The sequence below is a fragment of the Lepidochelys kempii genome, chromosome 1 (assembly GCF_965140285.1).
Source record: "Lepidochelys kempii isolate rLepKem1 chromosome 1, rLepKem1.hap1, whole genome shotgun sequence".
NCBI lineage: Eukaryota > Metazoa > Chordata > Testudines > Cheloniidae > Lepidochelys > Lepidochelys kempii.
Window position 1 is genome coordinate 164416614 of NC_136380.1, and position 20806 is coordinate 164437419.

The 20806-nt window shown below is 37.5% G+C and overlaps 1 protein-coding gene across 3 annotated transcripts in view; it reads left to right on the plus strand.

Annotated features, from left to right (window-relative positions):
• RCAN1 (regulator of calcineurin 1) overlaps nt 1-20806 on the plus strand; it is a 90984-nt gene that overhangs the window by 42201 nt on the left and 27977 nt on the right. The window contains exons 1-2 of one of the 3 annotated variants that reach the window (XM_073361433.2): nt 17339-17473; nt 19942-20115. In XM_073361433.2, the coding sequence (XP_073217534.1) occupies nt 17387-17473; nt 19942-20115 (261 nt within the window). In that variant the 5' untranslated portion in view covers nt 17339-17386. Of the gene's footprint in view, nt 1-17338; nt 17490-19941; nt 20116-20806 lie in introns of those variants that run through there. The other 2 variants (XM_073361441.2, XM_073361425.2) reach the window with 2 other exon arrangements.

Genomic DNA, 20806 nt, shown 5'->3' on the forward strand with positions numbered 1-20806 from the left:
TAATGTAAACTTTAGAGCCTACAAGTGCAATCAGTCCTATTTCTTGTTCAGCCAATCGCTCAGACGGACAAGATTGTTTACATTTTCAGGAGATACTGCTGCTTGCTTCTTGTTTACAATGTCACCTGAAAGTGAGAACAGGTATTCGCCGGTGTTGTAAGATATTTACATGCCAGATGTGCTAAAGATTCATATGTCCCTTCATGCTTCAACCACCATTCCAGAGGACATGCGTCCATGCTGATGATGGGTTCTGCTCGATAACTATCTAAACCAGAGCAGACCGACGCATGTTCCTTTTTACATCATCTGAGTCAGATGCCACCAGCAGAAGGTTGTTTTTCTTTTTTGGTGGTTCAGGTTCTGTAGTTTCCACATTGGAGTGTTGCTCTTTTAAGATTCCTGAAAGCATGCTCCCTACCTCGTCCCGATCAGATTTCGGAAGGCACTTCAGATTCTTAAATCTTGGGTTGAGTGCTGTAGCTATCTTTAGAAATCTCACATTGGTACCTTATTTGCGTTTTGTCATCTCTGCAGTGTAAGTGTTCTTAAAATGAACAACATGCTAGGTCATCAACCGAGACTGCTGTAACATGAAATATATGGTAGAATACAGACAAAACACAGAGCAGGATAAATACAGTTCTTCCCCAAGGAGTTCATTCACAAATTTAATTAATGCATTATCTTTAACGAGCCTAATCAGCATGGAAGCATGTCCTCTGGAATAGTGGACAAAGCATGAAGGGGCATCCGTATGCCCAGGTTATCTGGCACGTAAATACGTTGCAATGCCAGCTACAAAAGTGCCATGCAAATATCTATTCTCACTTTCAGGGGACGTAAATAAGAAGCGGGCAGTATTATTTTCTGTAAAGGTAAACAAACTTGTTTCTCTCAGTGATTGGCTGAACAAGAAGTAAAACTGAGTGGACTTGCAAGCTCTAAAGTTTTACATTGGCTTGTTTTTGAGTGCAGTTATGTAACAAAAACTCCATTTGTAAGTTGTGCTTTCCTGATAGAGATTGCACTACGGTACTTGTATGAGGTGAATTGAAAAATACTATTTATCATTTTTACAGTGCAAATATTTGTAATAAAAATAATGTAAAGCGAGCACTGTACACTTTGTATTTTGGTTTATAATTGATATCAATATATTTGAAAATGTAGAAGAACAACCAAAATATTTAATAAATTTCAATCAGTATTCCATTTAACAATGCAATTAAAACTGCGATTAATCATGATTAATTTTTTCAATCGTGCTTAATTTTTTTGAGTTAATAACATGAAGTAATTGTGATTAATCAACAACCCTAGTTTAAACCAATATTTACCAAAGAGAGGCTTTTGAAAGTAAAATCTGGATTTAATGGTAAACGTTTATTGAAATGAAAATGAATTCGTTCTGTGAAATTTAAGAGAGTATGTGTTATGTGAGGTTATGTGGTATGTGAGGGTATGAAATAAAGTTGACTACTGAGAGAGAGTGATTCAGGAAAAAAGCTTTTTAATTTAAATATCTACCAAAAATATCATTTTTTTTGGCAAATAATAAATATAAAGGAGATTTCTCAAGAATGGGGTTATGATCAATTTTATAACTGCCCCATTAGTCTCTCTTGTTAAAATTGTGGAGATCTTATGATTTGATGTCAGACTCTGTCTTCAGATCATCCTGAATGAAAAGGAGAAACGTAGTTTCAGCTGGCAAGATATATAATATTACAGGAGAAAAAAAACAGTAACCTGATCATCTCTCATATCTGTTCCCTTTAACTCCCATCCATTCAAACCACAGTCACCCATTGGTACTCTGTTTCCACTCAGTGTGCTGTTTAATATGGTGGTTACTTGTGAAGATCCCGCCATTGGAAGAGGAGTGGAGGAGGAGAAAGAAGCAATAATGTTGCAATTCACTAATTCTGTGACTTTCATATTTACCAAGTAGTGTTAACTTACTGGTTGATACTTGGGGAAACAGCTGTTTATTTTAAATAGTGAGATGCATATCACAGGGATGGTTGCTGCTTATTCAGTTAATTTGCATATTACATTTCAGCCAATGGAAATGCATCTTCATGGACTATATGGTCAAATTGCTGGGCATATATTCTAATTTTTTTCATGATCACCAGTTCACTTAAAAAAAAAAAGTGTTTCTGTGGTATGTGACTGATATAGTCTACCTCAAGATGATAAACAGCAAAGCCTCTGATTTGAAATTTAGTGATTCATTCAGACCCTGACTTAGGAAAGCATAATTGCTGATTCCATTTTTCAATTTAAACTAATTGCCATCGGTAAGAATTTTTTCAAGAAATGTACCTTGGAAAGAAAAAGAAAATATTACTGTTCCTTGAAAGGATTTGTACCTAATTTTTTTTTTTTTTTAATCCTTTGGCATCCTTGTAACAGCAACATATGCCATGTCCCTGTGGATCAATTATTATTGTTCCATATTATTCTTTTCAATTGCTTGCATCGTGTTCACAAAGGAGAAGTATGTCAACGCACTGGCTTGAGTAGGCATGATCATATCATGGCTTTTTTGATATTGGCTAACTGAGGGGTTTTGTTCTTTTTTTTTTTTCTTTTGACGGATATGGTTATTTTTAGAGCCCTTAGCACAGTGGGGCCTGACTGTTTTTAGATCTTTGCCCATCCATCCTGCTGGACATTTTGCACTCACATAAAACACTTTTTAGAGATCCTACTGTTATGCTTTAGACCAGCAAGTGATCAAACCTTTGCTATGGTTGAATATTAGTGGCAGAACTCAATTCTCCCCCCTTCTAAAAGACACAAAAACAAGCAACCTTGTAGCAAATAACTTCCCATTATCAAGTGCCTGAATCTTCACTATTGTATTAGCATCGTTTTAGTGTGTTTCTGGTAAATGATCTACTTCCTGGGATTCCTCCACATACAAGCAACCTCTGCTCTGCCAACTGGGTGCCTTCTTAATCTTTGGTTCCAAGGATCTTTTATGCATAGTTTTTATAATCCTCTTTTCTGAGTGGCAAGACTCAAAGCTGGCACCACTTTTGTGGCTCTTCCTTGGCCAAGGCCTTGTGTCAAGGACCTAGTCCATTTGTCCCTAGAAAGAAGACTTCTTTGTATCTGGTTTTGCATTTTTCTGGCACTAGTCCTTGATTTGTCTGTCAAGATCCTAACCCTAACAGTCTGGCATGTAAGAGTTGTTTCTCTTTCTCCTTTGTTTGGAGTTGACGTGGGGTGGCTGGGGGAGAGAATCTGACAATCACTGCACTCTTTAAATCCAAAATTTTTATGCTTTCTTTTCCTATAGTAGCTGCCATTGACTAAATTTTTTAAAAAACTTTTTAGCCTACAAAATGTATCAGTAGTATTAAAAAAAAAAAATCCCAATGGAATTGACAAAGCTGTTGCAATCAGGTCCTTAGCGGCCTTTGCTTTTGGGGAGGTGTTTGGTCATGGGGGTACAATTCAAAAATACACTAGAAGACATCATCTTTTTTTCCATAGCATTTTTATAGTCCTTTTTAGGTTTAAGCCCAAATGGAGGGTGAATCTAGTATACAAGCTCTTAATAATTCTCCCTTCAAACCTATGCAGGGTATTCCTTTGAAGTTCTTAACCCTTAACTCCTTTTTTTTTTTTCTAATGGCAATTGTCTCGACTTGCCTTGACTAGGATTTAGCAGCCCTGGCTTAGACTTTCTTCTATACTTCCTCAGAAGAACAAAGTTGTCATCGGTACTCTTTAGTTTGTTCAGTCCCCACATTTCCATCAGATCCAGAATATCTGTCTTCCCTCTAATAGTTCTCTCCTGAGATTAATTGGTGCCTCCATAACTCAGATATCAGAGTTTGGAATTTTTACACAGATAGAAGGGAATTTTGGTGCTGATGAGTTTGTTCACATATCAGAGTGGATCAGTGATGCTTGAGTGTTTAGAATCAGCCTTATGTAGTGGTGATCAAGACCTACTTTACCGAAAGCACTGCCACTTCCTAAGCTGGGAAGTAAGGCTTCCTAAGGACAGATCTGCTAAGGCACAATGTGTAGTTTTCTAAATACACGTACTAGGAGATATGGAGTTAGTCACTAGAGCTGGTAGAGTTGTACAAAGCATTTGTATAGCTTCTGTTCCCAGAATAATCTTGCTTTAATGTATGTACAGTGATACTTAGACACGATCTGTAGTTACACTGACCTTGTTCACTTGGAATATAGACTTTTTAAAAACCACTTAATTCTACAGTGGATCTAATTAGTTTTGATACCCCACTGCAGTGGTTTCTCTGTTCTAATGCTCACTTACATTTCAGCACAGAAAAATATAAAAGTTGTGTGTCTGTTGAGGAAGTCACTGCTAATACATAAGTTCTGGATATCTTTTCCATTAGAAAATGCAGTTCTATTTGACAATATGAACAGGAATGTAATGTTGAATGCTTGGAAATGTAGGTAATTATGGATTTTCCAGTAAATATAGCATATGAAGAATATTTATTAAAATACCGTTACACACCTACATTAAAATATTTGCTCCATGTAGCTCCATGTGTGTATTTTAAGGAAATACTTTCCATAAAAGGGGAAATACATCATTGAAGAAACTTTTTAATTTATAAAGGTATATGCCACATTAAAAAAACAGAGTTTAGTAAATGTGTCTAGCTGGTTACGCAAACATTTTTCTTCAGTGGAATTTCCAAATTACCACTCTAATATTACCAGTCAGTGAACAGGAATTTAATGTTTAATGCTTGGAAATATAAGTAAGTCATGGATTTTTCCAAGGAAGGAATTAAGCACTGTAGGTATTATTTTCTGTCAGTTGAATGTGTTACAGTTTTCCAACTAATGGTCAGCCAATCTGTAAATAGCCTTTCTATGAAAAAGCACAGCTTTTTATACTCTGTTTGGACACATGAAAACTACATGATCAAGTATAAAAATATATTGTTATGTTTTATTGTAATAATGTTTCCTTTAATGAGAACCTATTCAGTATAACAAGTTTAAAAAAAACCTGCAGCACTGTTTCCAGGAAGGAAAGAACTTATTTCAGTACATTCAAAAAAGGAAATTAAAGCATTGTCAGAGCGCTTGTTATGATTCTTTTACCCCTCACTGGATTGACTACAAGATAAATAGTTATACAGTAGTTCTGTGCAGAACAAGGACCAAATTCTGCCCTTGGATACATGAGTCCCATTGATATCTATAGCTAAGGCACACTTTGATCTGCAGTCAAAATTTGGACTCCTTGTATCATACACTCCCCAATACACTAATAAAGTAAATGTGATTTATTAAAAACTGTACTTTTGGAGGATTGTTCTTGATGTTTTTTAAAATGTTAGCAGTAGAGGTAGGCAGCATTTTATGGGAATTTTTTTGTCAATCTTGTGACAAACTTTTGAATCTGGGTTTAAAAAAAAAAGCATTTAGCAATTGGTTAAGCATTTACTAGAGCTGAGTGGTTTTGCAGTTCATGTGCTTTTAATAGAATCCTTTAATCTTTCAGTAAAGGGAGAAAAGAGAGAGATGGGACTTCAGGAGTTATTGATGACACCATAGACAAAACTGCTTCACAATCTACATGGTCTCACATGCATTAAGGAGTGGTAATGAAATAGTATTGCATACCCCTGCAAAAGAGATTATTTGGGGCATAATGAGCAACTGCCCCAAACCACCCTCTACATCCTTTCAGAGGAAAAAAAACCAAAACCCCTCCAAAGCAATCCTGTCCAAACCAGCCAGAGATCACCTTAACACAACCCACAAAGAATGATAACAAATCTTAAGGAATCATGGACACCTGACCATATTCCATCACTTGGAGATCCAGACAATGACACTTGCAAAATGTTGTTGGACTTCAGGCAACACCAAAGATTTCTCAAAGGGAAACATTTAGAGTGCCATTGTCAAGAGATGGAGTCTTGGGTGAGGGCCTCAAGAGTACTGTTTTGAGTTAAGTCAGCACCTTGCCCTTACGTTTAAAAAATAAATAACATCTTGCCTTTCTCCTTCAGCTGTGCAAGTACTCTCTGCTTTTTTTCTCTGCCCTTGAGAGGCATGCATTTAGAACAAGGTTTCTCCAACAATGGCTTCAGAGCATTCTTCCTTTATACAAGTCTGATAACAGCTTGGTCTTCCAAAGGAGACTGAAGAACCTCCAAAAAGGTCCTTCACCCAGTGAAAGCAAAGGTGAACGCTGAACGGAAACCATAAAAGGCAATTCATCTTGTCAATATTGAGTCAAACCCAAGATTCAAAATATATACGAACTGTGTTAATAGAGAAAAAATTCATTATTTTGGTTAATGTGTATCAGAGTGTCTGCAATATAATCAGTGCTTTTATGGTAACTCTATTAGATTTTGAGTTGCAAGTCTAGGTAAACACAGTGACATTGCTGATTCATTCTTTCTATTCATTCTACCTCATATTGAACTTACATGCTATCTCTTCCCTTTATCTTCTAGAATGAAAAATAATTTTTAAGATAAGAAATTTCTTGGCTTTTTCGCATATGATTTTTCCAGAAGGCATTAACTGATGTTGGAATATTTGGGAGACAAGGTGGGTGAGGTAAAACAGAGCTTATCTTCAGGTCTTTGTATAAGCCCAACAGCTTGTCTCACTAACAGAAGTTGTCCAATAAAAGATATTGCCATCCACTTAGTCTCTCTAATATCCTGGGACCGACACTACTGCAACAACACTGCATACAACATTGGAATATTTGACAGACATCAGCATTTTAATGTTTTAAAGTCCCAGTATAATGAAGACTAGGTAGGTACATGCTTAACAAATCCACAAACCCCAACAATTTTCCTAATTTCTCAGCAAATATTTAATAGAACAGAATGTTCTCTCAAGGTTGACATTGAGACTTAGTTTATTCAATTTACTATAGTACACTTTTCAAATCTTTTAATTACATAACACTATCCATGTAGAGTTAAAATTTGAGAGCCTGGGCTATTACTCTATCCCCTCCCTCCCCCCCATTCAGTCTAGATTTCATATATCCCTCCTGTTTTCTTTAACAGATTTCTGGGAAGTATTTTTAAAAAGCGTAATTTAAAAAAAATACACATCAGAATAAATGACCAAACTACATTTTAAGTAACGTTGAGCCCAAATTTCCATGGAAGACATAGGACTCAAAACGCAGCACAACTCTTTTGGGCCTACTATGCAAGGGATGCCAGACAATGAAAGGTCTAGTTTGAATATTCCTGTGCACTGTGGAGCATCAGTCGACTTGGGCTCAGTCTGTAATAGCATCAGACGGTTTTGATGAGTAAGGCAGGTTAGGTGTTGGGGCTTAGGGGTGACTATTAAATACATGGCAGTATGGATCCACTGCCAATACTCTTCCCCTTCCATCACCTGGGGTTTCCACATAGCTGCTTTGCCTCCCTCTGTCATTCTGCACCCTTACTTTGGGAGTTTTCATCAGCTCACGTGGCTCTAGCATCTTTATGCCAGGACTCTCAAAACTGCCTTTCCACTTCTTACCTCTTCTCTCCATCCTGGCTCATATCTGTACCTGTCTAAGATGGATCCTAGATACCTCGCCACTTATTTAAACATTAACTTCACCAATAGTGAACTACTGGGGGCCGGTTCTTTGTGATAATATCCCCTTTATGCTGCTCCAGTAGCTTGATGACCGCATGTTTCCCTTGCCAGGATACAAGGGAATAGCATAGGGATTTCCTCAGGTGCTGTAGACGTGACCCTACGCTTCTCACCAGCCCCTGGCATAGGAGTTATACTGGGGAAGGGCTGGAGTGTGGCTGCACTCCAGCTGTGGGAAGAGTAAATATGAAGAAGTGTAAAGGTGGCATGAAGCCACCTTCCTCCCCCTCCCTGCATTTCTCCCCTTCATCTTGTCCACCTACCCCTATTCCTCAGCCAAACAGAACTCTGGTAAGATGGAGAATCAGTTCTATCTGGTCCAAATTTGAATTGTAAGCCCTTGGGGCAAGGAATATGGCTCCATTCTGAGTTCATGCAGCACTGTGCACAATAGGGCTCTAGGTGATACTGTGATACACTACAGAATAATTAAACCATACAGATTGTACCTCTTTCTAAATAACTTTGTTTTGTAAGGGATAAACAGCTATAAAGTATTCTTCATATGCTATGTGCACAACGTCACTCAAATTTCTGATGGGCCACTTTTTGGTTTAGTTCCTGTTTTATACCATGTGCCCCTTTTTTCTTTCTAATAGTTAATTTGCCTTAAATACCCATTATTTGTTAATAATTTTGTCTAACTTTTCCCCAGACCTGATGTTCAAACTAATACTCTCTAAAACTCTATTTTCAAGCGGCTTTCATTTTTTCCTAGGTATAGTAGTGGGAAGAATATCTGATGCTTCCTGTATTCCACAGCACAGTAATAAATTCACCCCTGAAGTTTTAAATGTATTTTTATGTATGGTGTATATCTTTAGGAAAAAAACATTACTTATTACTTATTTCTATTCTTCTATATGTATCTTGCAGATACTTTTATCTCCAGTGAAACTGTTTTTCAGATCTTTATTTCTTATTTAACAAGAATTTCCTTATTGCTATTTTATGTTAAAAATTCTTACACTGTTTAAATGTGCTACTAAATAGATGGGTTTGTTGCCTTTTTTTTTTTAAACTCCTCTTGGGATATTTTTCCTTCTACCGCAGAGGAGGAGAGCTGATTCTAAAGAGGCCTACAAATCCAGTAAATAATGTAAAAAAATCACTTTTCACATTACCAGCCTCTTAAATTTCCTCATCGTGGTGACACACATTGTTTCAAGACAAAAGTGTTACGCTCTCATTTTTTAAAGAAAAAAACTACAGAATCATCCTTTAGTGTCACTGGATTTTCTTTTCCAAGTATTTCTATCCATTTTGTTCTGGCTACATGTTTTCCTGTAGGCTGTTTCCTTTATTTAAAAAGGTGTTGTATCTCTGGGACAAAGCTTCTATAATTCCCTTATGACTCACTTGTGACCCCAGAAGAACAAAACCCAGCGGATAACTTACTACAAAGGACTTGTGGTTTCACAATTTCCTCCATTTAAACACACGCTGCTTTTGCCATCATTAATACTGTGGTAAATAGTAATCAATTGATATTTAAATACTTTTTAAAGGTCAGTTTCCAGGCTGAAATAAATGTATAAAATATGGGAAATGTAATAAATCCTCTAAGGAAAAAGCATGTTTGATTGGCTCACCTGTGTTACAATAGAGTCTGTATATCCCTAACTCCTCTATGAATTATCTAATTCTTTTTTTAACCCAGTTAGTTATCCTTTTGGCCTTCACAATATCCCCAGGCATTGAGGTTGACTCTGCATTGTGTGAAGAAGTACTTCCTTATGTTTGTTTTTAAACCTTCTGCCTATTAATGTCATTGGGTGACCCCTGGTGTTTGGTATATTAAGGGGCAAATGACCCCTTCCTTTTAATTTTCTCTACACCGTTCATGATTTTATAGATCACTATAATTTCACCCCCCTTAGTAGTTTCTTTTCTAAGCTGAACAGTCCTAGTCTCTAATATCTCCTTGTCTGGAAGCTGTTCTATATTCCTAATAGTTTTTGTTGCCCTTCTGTGCACATTCTCCACTAATATATCTTTTCTGAGATGGGGCAACCAGAACTGCATGCAGTATGCAAGGTATGGGCATAACATGGGGTTTATATAGTGGCATTATGATATTTTCTGTTTTATTATCTATCCCTTTCCTAATGGTTCCTAACATTGTTAGCTTTTTTGACTGATTCTGCACATTGAATGGATGTTTTCAGAGGATTGTTCACGATGACTCCAAGATCTTTCTTGAGGGATAACAGCTAATTTAGACCCCATCATATTGTATGTATAGTTGGGATTATGCTTTCCAATGTGCATTAGTTTGTCTTTATCAGCATTGAATTTCATCTGCCATTTTGTTGCCTAGTTGTGTGAGATACCTTTTGTAGCTCTTCACTTAACTTTGGACTTAACTATCTTGAGTAATTTTATATTGTCAGCAAATTTTGTCACTTTACTGTTCACTCCCTTGTCCAGATCATTTATGAACAGGTTGTACAACATGTGTCCCAGTACAGATCCTTGGGGGACCCTGCTATTTACCTCTTTTCATCGTCAAAACTGATCATTTAGACCTACCCTTTGTTTCCTGTCTTTTAACCAGTTACTGATCAATGAGAGGACCTTCCCTCATATCCATGACTGCATAATTTGCTTGTCAACAGCTTTCTGAAAGTCTAAGTACTCTATATCAACTGGATCACTGTTGTCCACATTTTTATCAACACAAAGAATTCTAGTAAATCAGTGAGGCATGATTTCCCTTTACAAAAGCTGTGTTGACTCTTCCACAATATATCGTGTTTATCTATGTATCTCTGATGATTTTGTTTACTATAGTTTGAGCAAATTTGCGTGGTACTGAATTTAGGCTTACCAGCCTGTAATTGCCAGAACTGTTGCTGGAGCCGTTTTTAAAAATAGGCACTATATTAGTTATTCTCCAGTCATCTGGTAGAGAGGCTGATTTAAGCTATAGGTTACATACCAATTTCATATTTGAATTTCTTCAGAACTCTTGGGTGAATACCATCTGGTCCTAGTGACTTATTACGGTTTAATTTATTGACTTGCTCTAAAGCCTCCTCTATTGACACCTCAATATGGGACTGTTCCTCAGATCTGTCACTCAGGTGTGGAAATCTCCCTCATATCCTCTTCAGTGCAATGTAAATAATCAATTTAGCTTCTTCACAGTGGCCTTGTCTTCCTTGAGTGCTACTTTAACACCTTGATCGCCCAGTGACCCCACTGACTCTTCGGCAGATTTCCTGCTTCTGATGCACTTGAAAAAAAAAAATGCTGTTAGTGTTTTTGTCCTTAGCTAATTGCTCTTCAAATTCTTTTTTGGCCTGCCTAATTGTATATTTACACGTGACTTGCCAGAGTTTATGCTCCTTTCTATTTTTCTCACTAGGATTTGACTTCCAATTTTTAAAGGATGCCTTTTTGCCTCTAACCACCTTTTACTCTGCTGTTTAGTCATGATGATGTTTTTTGGTTGTCTTATTAATTATTTTTTATTTGGGATATACTTTGTTTTATCCTCTATTATGGTGTTGATTGAGAACAACTGCAAAACCACTGCCTAACTTCTTTCATGTATGGTTTTGCATGCCACTGCAGGGACTTACAGCTTTACTTAAAGTAGCTGCAAGAGTGTTGTATTTTTGCATAGCTGCAGAAGAACATGCATCCACTTTGCACTGTTTTCCTTGCTGAAGGAGAAAGATCATGGCTGTCAGGTGCCCACAGACAGTCTAATGTCCAGCAGAATGTATCTGCCAATTGTTTTTAACAGGGAAGTCCTGTTAGACTTGCCAAAAGAGGCATTAAAAAACCAAAAACATCCAGATTAAAAAAAATTAAAAAAAACAAAACCCCAAAATATTTGACTGTTAAAATTATTGCAGAATCTCCCTCTTTATATGCATTTCTCCTGTTTCTCTATCATATTACCTTTTATAAGCCCCATTTACTGATAACTGCCAGCATAGACTCTTTCACTATATGGGAGGTAAGAAAGTTCTCTAGCTCCCTGTCCTTACTACTCTTTTGTGGATCAGCCAGCTGACAAAGATGTAAAGACAGCAGCCTCTTGTTAAATTAGTTTCTCTCCTTACAGGAAAGTTTCTTGCTCCCACTGACTGCAAAATTAGAGATGCTCAAAGAGGTTTCTTGTATGACTAAAATGTTGATGATTTGGTTCGAGTATTCAGGAAACCCATTTACACAGGTACAGAGTGTTTTGGATGACTGCTTGTATGTTTGTCTAACTTGAGTTTGCCTCTTTTTTTTTTTTTTTCCCCTTGAGTAATTTCTTCAGTTCTTTTTGCAGAGTGTGCCTTAAAAATAACCTCTTATCCAGAGTGCAAAACAGGAATGCAGACTGTGTTTCACATCCTGTTCTTTAGAATGCCTTTCACACACTTATGCATTCCTGTTCCTTTATTGGGATCTGGGTAAGAGGTTGACTTTAATTTTCACACATGCGCAAAAAATATACTTTCCTGATACCAGACATGTATAGATAATCTTGTTTCCCTGACTTTGAAAATCAAAACCTATCAATGCTATTAGGAAAGTTCATTCCAGGATAGTGTTTAACCTTTATTATCTTAAACTTTATGTAGTACATAAAAACAGGAATGAAAACAGTACATAGACACAGAAAATCAATAACTGTATAATAAGGTGGGGGTGTTTGGGGTATGAAGTGCAACCCTTGAGGTTTGGTGTAAACATTCACCAAGTGCAAGAAGGCCACAGCTGGATTATGAAATTCTGGTTTTGTTGCTTGTAGGACAAACATTTCTTTAACAGCATTGTCAATTCTGTAACTTCTAATATTACATAGGTTTTCCTCCTTGGTCTCCCAGTCAGTGATAGCATAGGTGTCAACTAAAAAAAGGCGATGTTTGTGGCTTTCCTCTTTTTTGTGCCCCTTTCTTTGTATTTGTCTTGCATGTGTCCCCTGGAATTCCTGATATCCTTTTATACACCATCTGTGGCTTTCAGTGTCTCCTTATTCCCCTTCATGTTCCCACTATACCACTTGTCCATTCATATTTCCACTATCCTCTTGTCACCTATCAGTTACCCATCATCTCTCTTCCCCCAACCCTCCCAAAAAAACCCTGCTGCTTGGGCTTCCACTCAAGTCTGCTTTTGTGCCCTGAGACTGCTACCAACTAAGCATCTTGGAGGAGGAGTAGCTAGAGGGTACAAGAATAGGGGACTGTAGTCTCCAGCCACCCTCTTCTCTACTCACACAGCAACTTAGTGGCAGAAATCAGCTTCTAGAAACTTGGGCTTCATCAGTCACAATCCCTGAGGCTTTGGCTGGAAATGAAAACATTAAGGAAGCAGAGCTGCCATGTTTCTCTTATCTCGTGTGCTACTTATATGTTGATAGCCCTGTCATGTGTTCAGCAGGTTCCTCTTGCATCCAGCTAGAGTGTAAGGTTGCCAACTGTCTAATCACAAACCCAGACACCCCTGCCATGCCCCTTCCCTGAGGCCCTGCCCCAGCCACGCCCTTCTCCGAGGCCCTGTCCTGCTCACTCCACCCTCTCCATCCATCGCTCGCTCTCTCTCACCCACTTTCATCTGGCTGGGGCAGGGAGTTGGGGTGTGGGAGGGGGTGCTTGCTCTGGGCTGGGGACAAGGGGTTCAGAGTGTGGGAGGGGGCTCCAGGCTGTGCCTGGGACGGGGTGGGGGTGCAAGCTCTGGGAGGGAGTTTGGGTGCTAGAGGGGACTCAGGACTGGGGGAGGGGTTTAGGGTGCAGGAGGGGGCGTGGAGTGTGGGCTCCAGGAGGGGGCTCAGGGCTGGGGCAGAGGGTTGAGGTGCAGGAGGGGGTGTAAGGTCTGGGAAGGAATTTGGGTGCAGGAGGGGGCTCGGGGTTGGGGTGCAGGCTCTGGCCATGTGGTGCTTACCTCATGCCGCTCCTGGAAGCAGCCAGCATGTCCCTGCGGCCCCTGGGCGGGCCGGGGGCTCCGCACGCACCTCTATTTAGGCAGGCAGGGTCCCTCTCTGCCTCCCCTTTCTTCTCCCCCTGCTGGTGCACCAGGCCAACATGGAGGCAAAACATCAAATTGTGCATGTCCCTAGTAGTCAAGAGTTGGCAAGAAGGAAAGGTGATATTGTATTAGAGCAGCCAGAGACAGATTCTGTGAAATTCTGTGTTTTTTTTCGGTGTTTCTTTCAGGATGTGTCATTTGTGTGGTGATATCAAATGCCATAAAACAACATTGCCACCAAGTTGTCACACAACATCAGGAAGTTGTAATAGTTATTTTGTTGTAACTTCTGATTGCTTCTAAAATAGATATTCAGCTCTTCAAGGTAGAGTACTGCTTTAATTACTAACACTTTATTAGATAAAACAGAATAGTTAACAGTATACATTTATTTTCTTGTATAAAGACACAGCAAGTTCTTTATAAACAAAAAATAGTTAAACTAATACACACTGTCTTATTTTTAACAGAATATCTCCGAGCATGTAGACTGTTTCTTTTAATGAAAATACAGTACCAAGGGTTAGACTATGTTTTAAACTAATCTCTTTCCAAACTTCACTTTTCAGATTGAAGACAAAACATTTTGTTCCCTGCTTGATACATTATATGGGAAGTTTTGGAGCAGGACAATTTTTATTTATTATTTATTTATTTATTTTTGGCAGAGTGATATTTGGTGATTTTATTGACTTGTATTATAGTAACCCAGAAGCCTCAGTCAGGTTTTGAGCTACAAAAGTAGTCTCCAGAATGTGGGTGACTGTGCCATCAGGAAGAAACATGAAGTCATCCTGTTTGGGCCTCAGTGACAGGAAGAGGAGCATTAGCACAGGAAGACTGATAGGTTTTGTTATGTCTCATTTCCCATAGAACTAAGTTCTCCTTAGTTCCATTACCTCTTATGGAAATTTTGTGAGTAAATGCAGTGTGTGTTTTCCATAGCAAATTAAGGTCCAATCCTGTTTCCATTAAAGTCCCGAGAGGAATGCTACCCATTGACATCAGTGAGAGCAGGATTAGGCCCTAAAACTATGTATCTAGAATGGTTGTTACATGGTCAAAAAGTCTTGTCTCTTAGTTGAACCCCCATATTCAAATACAACGTCATGCTTTGGGCAGACTAGTAATACACTTACTGTACCATGAAGGTGATGTTCAGGAAAAAAAGGCTTCTGAGTAGAAATAAACTGAATATAGAACTCTGCAACAAGAACTAGAATAACTTGACTAAGTATGTGGTCAGTTAATGCTGTGATATCACCGTTATGATTTAAGTTGACTTGTTCAGTTCATTGCTGAAAGCTGGATTTCTGGGTGTATCAGTATAGAGAATTTTTTTAATTAGTCTTCCATTTTTGAAGTGGGGTTTGGGATATATATGTATATTCAAAGAGGTATTTTTTGCTTTTAGAGTTCTTAAAATACTTCTGTTCACTCCATATGATGAAAATGGCAGGTATTACTGGCAAAGAAAATGCTGCCATTAATATTTTTGTATAACTTGCAATTAGGCAACAAATCAGAGCATTTAATGTTTTCCTGTCTTAGAATGTTTTTATAGTAAAAGCTGTGTTATCTGGCATTTTACCAACCTGAAAGCTCTGTAAACCAGCATTTCTGATCTTCATTGAAAGTCTTGTTTATAGTCCGGCTGGTGGCAGGCTCCCTACCTGGCTCCGCATGGCTCCCTGGAAGCTGTGACATGTCCCCGCTGCTCCTAAGTGGAGGAACAGCCACAAGGGGTTCAGAGTTTGGAAGGCGGTGTGGGAGTGACCTAGAGAAATTGGAGGATTGGGCTAAAAGAAATCTGAGGTTCAATATGGACAAGTGCAGAGTCCTGCACTTAGGACGGAAGAATCCCATGCACTGCTGCAGGCTGGCGGTTCTTAAGAAAAGGATGTGGGGATTACAGAGGATGAGAAGCTGGATATGAGTCAACAGTGTGCCCTTGTTGCCAAGAAGGCTAATGGCATATTGGGCTGCATTAGTAGGAGCATTGCCCGCAGATCGAGGGCAGTGATTATTCCCCTCTATTCGGCACTGGTGAGGCCACATCTGGAGTATTGTGTCCAGTTTTGGGCCCCCACTATAGAAAGGATGTGGACAAATAGGACCGAGTCCAGCAGAGGGCAACGAAAACTATTAGGGGACTGGGGCCCATGTCTTATGAGGAGAGGCTGAGGGGACTGGGCTTATTTAGTCTCCAGAAGAGAAGTGTGAGGGGGGGATTTGATAGCAGCTTTCAACTACCTGAAAGGGGGTTCCAAAGAGGATGGTGCTAGGCTGTTCTCTGATGAACTCAGTGTAACTTGTGCTTTTGAAAATTCCACCTTTAAGTGCCTAAATATGGGCCTGAGACACTAATTTTAGGCTGATAGTTTTGATAGTTTTTGGCCTGTGTACAAAATAGTTTACAGTAACTTAATGTATTGAAAGTATAAACTTCTTAACAGTGAAGCAATTTTGTTTTGAAGTGGCAAAGATTTTGTACACAAATATTAAAAACTTTTAGCCTCTGGTGCTGCAAATACTTATGCACATGCTTAACTAAGCAGATGAGTAGTACCACTGAAGTCAAAGGGACTATTCATTTGAGTAAAGTTACATGCTGGTTTTAGTCCTTGTCCTACAAACCCTTAATCGTCTGTGGTTTGTTTGTTTTTTGCCTGTAGCTGCTTTGTAAAATTCAAATAAGATACCTTAACTGTAGTAGATTTTATACTAAAATAAACTAACTAAAAAAAGCATTTGTAATTTTGTTCGTTAGATTAAAATTTATAGTTGCAATAGCACAGATTTTCAAATTAGCTTTACAAAGGCCCCATCTGATCTGATATAAATATTTTAAATCAGTGACTTAAATAGCCTTGATTTAAATCTCGCCATCTTGCTTTATTTTCTGGAAACTTTCTCCGAACAACACTCTGAATTCATTGAACAGGGGATATAAGTGTAGGCTTTACAGTTTTACACCAGTGAGAATTAGGGGTTTGTATTAAAATCCTAGTAGTAAACTACTAATTGAGCTCTTGTATGATTTCATATTACAGGGCCTTGAGACCATAAGAGAATCAAATAAAGTGGAAGCAGGAAATTACTCCATAAAGTTTAATTGGAAAAGGTATTTCAAAATGAATTTCCACTATAAAGTATTTCATTGAAAAACATATTTTTCAAAGTAGATTTCCTCTAATCCCCAATTTAAAACTTCTTGTACATTTTCAGAAAGTACAAGGAGTAAATTTACTAAGGGATTTGTTTTCTAGTTTCCAAAGTCTTGAAATTTCCCTGCTGGCTAATTATTGCTTATTACTGTAGACATTGAGCTGTTAGCAGTAACATTTTCCATCTTAAGATGGGCTGGCCCATTCAAGTGAAGAGCATGTTGTCTGAGTGCTGAATGGAATTACTACCAATGGAAACTATGCTGCAAGAGGAGTTGATAAAGCAGCTGCTGTGCAAACCTCAGCTGTTTTTTCCATCTTCCAAAGCAAAGTTAATTAGCATAGGAAAGCTGACTAATGTGCTGATGTCACCTCTTTCCAGTAGTCGCTTACATTTTGTCCCTGACTGCCTTAAAGCATGCAGGACTTTGTTCAGGAATTTGCTGTCACTTACGGGATGACCTGAATGCTTTTTTGAGGGGGTTGGACTTTTTCCTTTATAAACACAGTCTACAGAACCAACAGCTTCCTTAAAAGTAATTGCCTTGGATTTGTGTTGAACTGCTATCGTTGCTTTAGTGAGGCACAAAATGCATTTTAGGAACCTTAACTACAGTTTTGGTTCCCTAATTGCCTGTGTGGCAGACAGCGATGTCTTCAATCAAATTGAAACGAGGGTATGGCTTTTTTAAAGTTGAGTTTTAGATCTGTGAATTTCTTAAATACTGAAGGATAGGTGCTGTTCTAAAATAGTTGAAAAATACTGTGCTGTTTAAAACATTAAACAGATAATGCTTAAGAAGTAGGGAAGAACTATTTCAGAGGTTAACAGGTTGTAGTCTGCAAATGTGTATTTTGTGTATTATGTTTCAGTCTTAATGTATCATATGGACTTTAAGATATTTATCTTCTGCTTTTTCAAATACTTGTTGTCTGTCCATAAAAATACTGTGTATATATGCATGTAAGTGTGAATATGAGTTGAAAAAACTTCATTTGAAGGCATTTTCAATGATCAGATTTAGAATGTTGCTAATAGGTTTGTTTATATTAGAATATATGAAGATGTTTAAATTTACATTGTTGGTGTAGCACTGTAATTGTTAAAACTGGTGACACTTCTGTAGTGTTGGAATGCTACGTAATATAATCACTCCAGCTATCTAATTGATGAGAATGAAGGAGTAACAAACACACAAATGTTGGACTTACAGTAGTGAATTATTGATTAGCAGTGCTAAGACATCTGTCAGGCACAAAACAATTGGATTTTATTAGTAGACACTATGATGCTAACATCTGATTTCATCTGGAAGTTTGATCCATGAGGCGAGTATTTTATAATAGTACAGAATTTTCTTTTTAGCTAACATAAAATTGAAGATTCCATACATTTCATTAATCATCTAGATGGTCTCCAAAGGTTTAGTGGTGAATATGAATTCTGAATTATAGACCAATCTGTTTTTCTGAATAGGTATGAATGAGATATTGGTGCACCAAGTAGTGTAATATAGAAAAAAGATAAAAAAAGGCTTAGATTTCAGAAATACAAAGCAGCTTTCTTTCCCGTGTAAAAAGCTAACAATAAATTCCTGTGCTAAGGGTTCTATTCTTGAGAATTGTATTAAAACTACTTGGAGTTTACATACAGCTAGCTTTTATTAGAACACTAAGAGACAGGATAGTTTTGAGTTAACATGCATACATGAAATATTTGGCTTTTGTCTAATATATATTTGTTACTTAGAGTCTTGGGATAGCAGTAGCAAGTTGTTGTGAGTTAGAACCACGCTTAGCTTAAATAAAAACTATAACCAAAGGTTTATATAAGAGAATAAGGAAATTAAGTGTTCAAGAAAAAAATATTACGCTATTTTGTTATACCCTTCTATGTAGCCTTATCCAAAAATCAGTGATTAAACTGAATGCAGTTGAAAGATGAACATGAAGTCAGAACATTCTGATCAGTAAGATTCTGTGAAATAGTAACATACAAAATGCCAATACATAAAACATAACTTACTACTAAGGGTTGTACATAGCGAGTCATTGTGCTTAAAATAAGTCTGAAACAGCAAGTATGCCAGCCATACACTCATTTTTCCCTTCCCCTCCCCTCAGCACCCTGAAGTAAAAATGGAAACATTCTTCATAAATAATGTGTAAATAGCTGAGTTTGGTTTGGATAGCTGCCTCATGTGCTCTAAAAGCTCAAACATTAGTTACTCAAATCATCAATGAAGACTGCCAACTTTTGATGGACTTAGTTTCATACTGCCATCTAGATAGGATGGCTAAGTCATTGGGCCACACCGATAAAAGTACAAGGTTTTGGAGTCAGAAGGGCTGAATTCTGTTCCCACTCTGCAACAAATGTACTGTTTTAACCTTGTGCAAGGCCCTCACCTCTGTTTCCATGTCTGTGTAATTAGAACAATACTTTCTTTACTAAGGGAATTGCGTCTTCGTTTGTAAAGTTCTTTGAGATCCATAGATGGAGGGTGTTATAGAATTACTGTGTGTCATTATAACTGAAATTTCCTTAAGCACACTTCATTTCCCTAAATTAAAAATAACTACAAAAAATAGTTTTCATATGTCATAACATTACTGAGGTGTCTGGTTACCTTAAAAACAAGCACATTTTAGTACAGCACACTATTCAGTTTTCATATCTACCGTTTTCATGTCCTTCATGTTTACTTGAGTAAGGACTTTTGGCCCTCAATTTACTTTGCCTGCTTTTTATAGATATTTCTATATAAACTAAACTAAGCAATTAAAACTCCATGATCTTCATCACTTGTAAATAGTACTTTTTTTAGCATGCCACAAGATTGAGACAGAAGCCAGTAGGCATGCAATATATTTTACTTATTTGTAATCTTTTCTTCTACCTTGAAGGCATTATTATTTCAGCAAGAAAAAAGCAGCTGCTATGTTGTAAATAAATGATGATTGGTTTATTTTGAATGGCTTACCATATTCTCTAATAAAATATTTTAGCATGCCACTGTTAACTGCAGTCCATCATAATCAGCAGTTGTCCTTGAGGGAATGAGAATAAATTACAAGAAAAAAGGGATGTGGCATGTACATGGCTTCTTTTGTTTTTAAAAATATATAATATTTTTTTTTACAGGCCAAATTTGAATCTCTCTTTAGAACATATGACAAAGATATCACCTTTCAGTATTTTAAGAGCTTCAAAAGAGTACGAATAAACTTCAGCAACCCTTTATCAGCCGCAGATGCTAGAATCCAGTTACATAAGACAGAATTTCTTGGAAAGGAAATAAAACTGTATTTTGCTCAGGTATGTTTTACCAAGCATTTCTGTATAAATGTAATCATTTTGCCATTGAGTCTTATGCTGTTGTAGTTGACAGTTTTTTTTTTTAAAGACCTGTGAAAATTTGTAGCATTCATTTGTGACCAAATTGATTGGAGAAAACATCAGGTAGGTACCTCCAAACTTAGGAGTGTTTGGAGGCTAATGAATATGTTGGGTTTCTGGCTGCTTGTGTATTGTTTGCCCCGTCTTGGGATAAGGGGGAGACATCTAGTACTCACTGTCATACCAAGAGCTGGTTGGGTAAACAGGGGGAGGAGTATATTTTGTAAAATTTCAAACAACTTTTGGGAATATTCAGAACACTTGATTTTATTGAATATAAAAACCATCTTCTCTCACTACTTTAATTTTTTTCCACTGATAGAGGGGAGTGTTCCTCTCTTCCTAGCTTCTTCTTTTTCATAATGTTCTGAAATTTTTCATCAGTTTCAATCAAAATGAAATATTGTTGCAAAAACTTCCATTTTATTGCAAATACCTTTTCTGTTGAAGAAATTTTGACAATTTTCAGCCAGCTTTAATTGAAAATCTAGTAACCCCAGAACTCCTAATGAGATACTTAAAGATATCCAGGGTCATAAAACAAAGATGGTTTTAAAAAACAAAATAACTGTAAGATTTCACTTGTGGAGGGGAGGGGGGAGACTGAAAG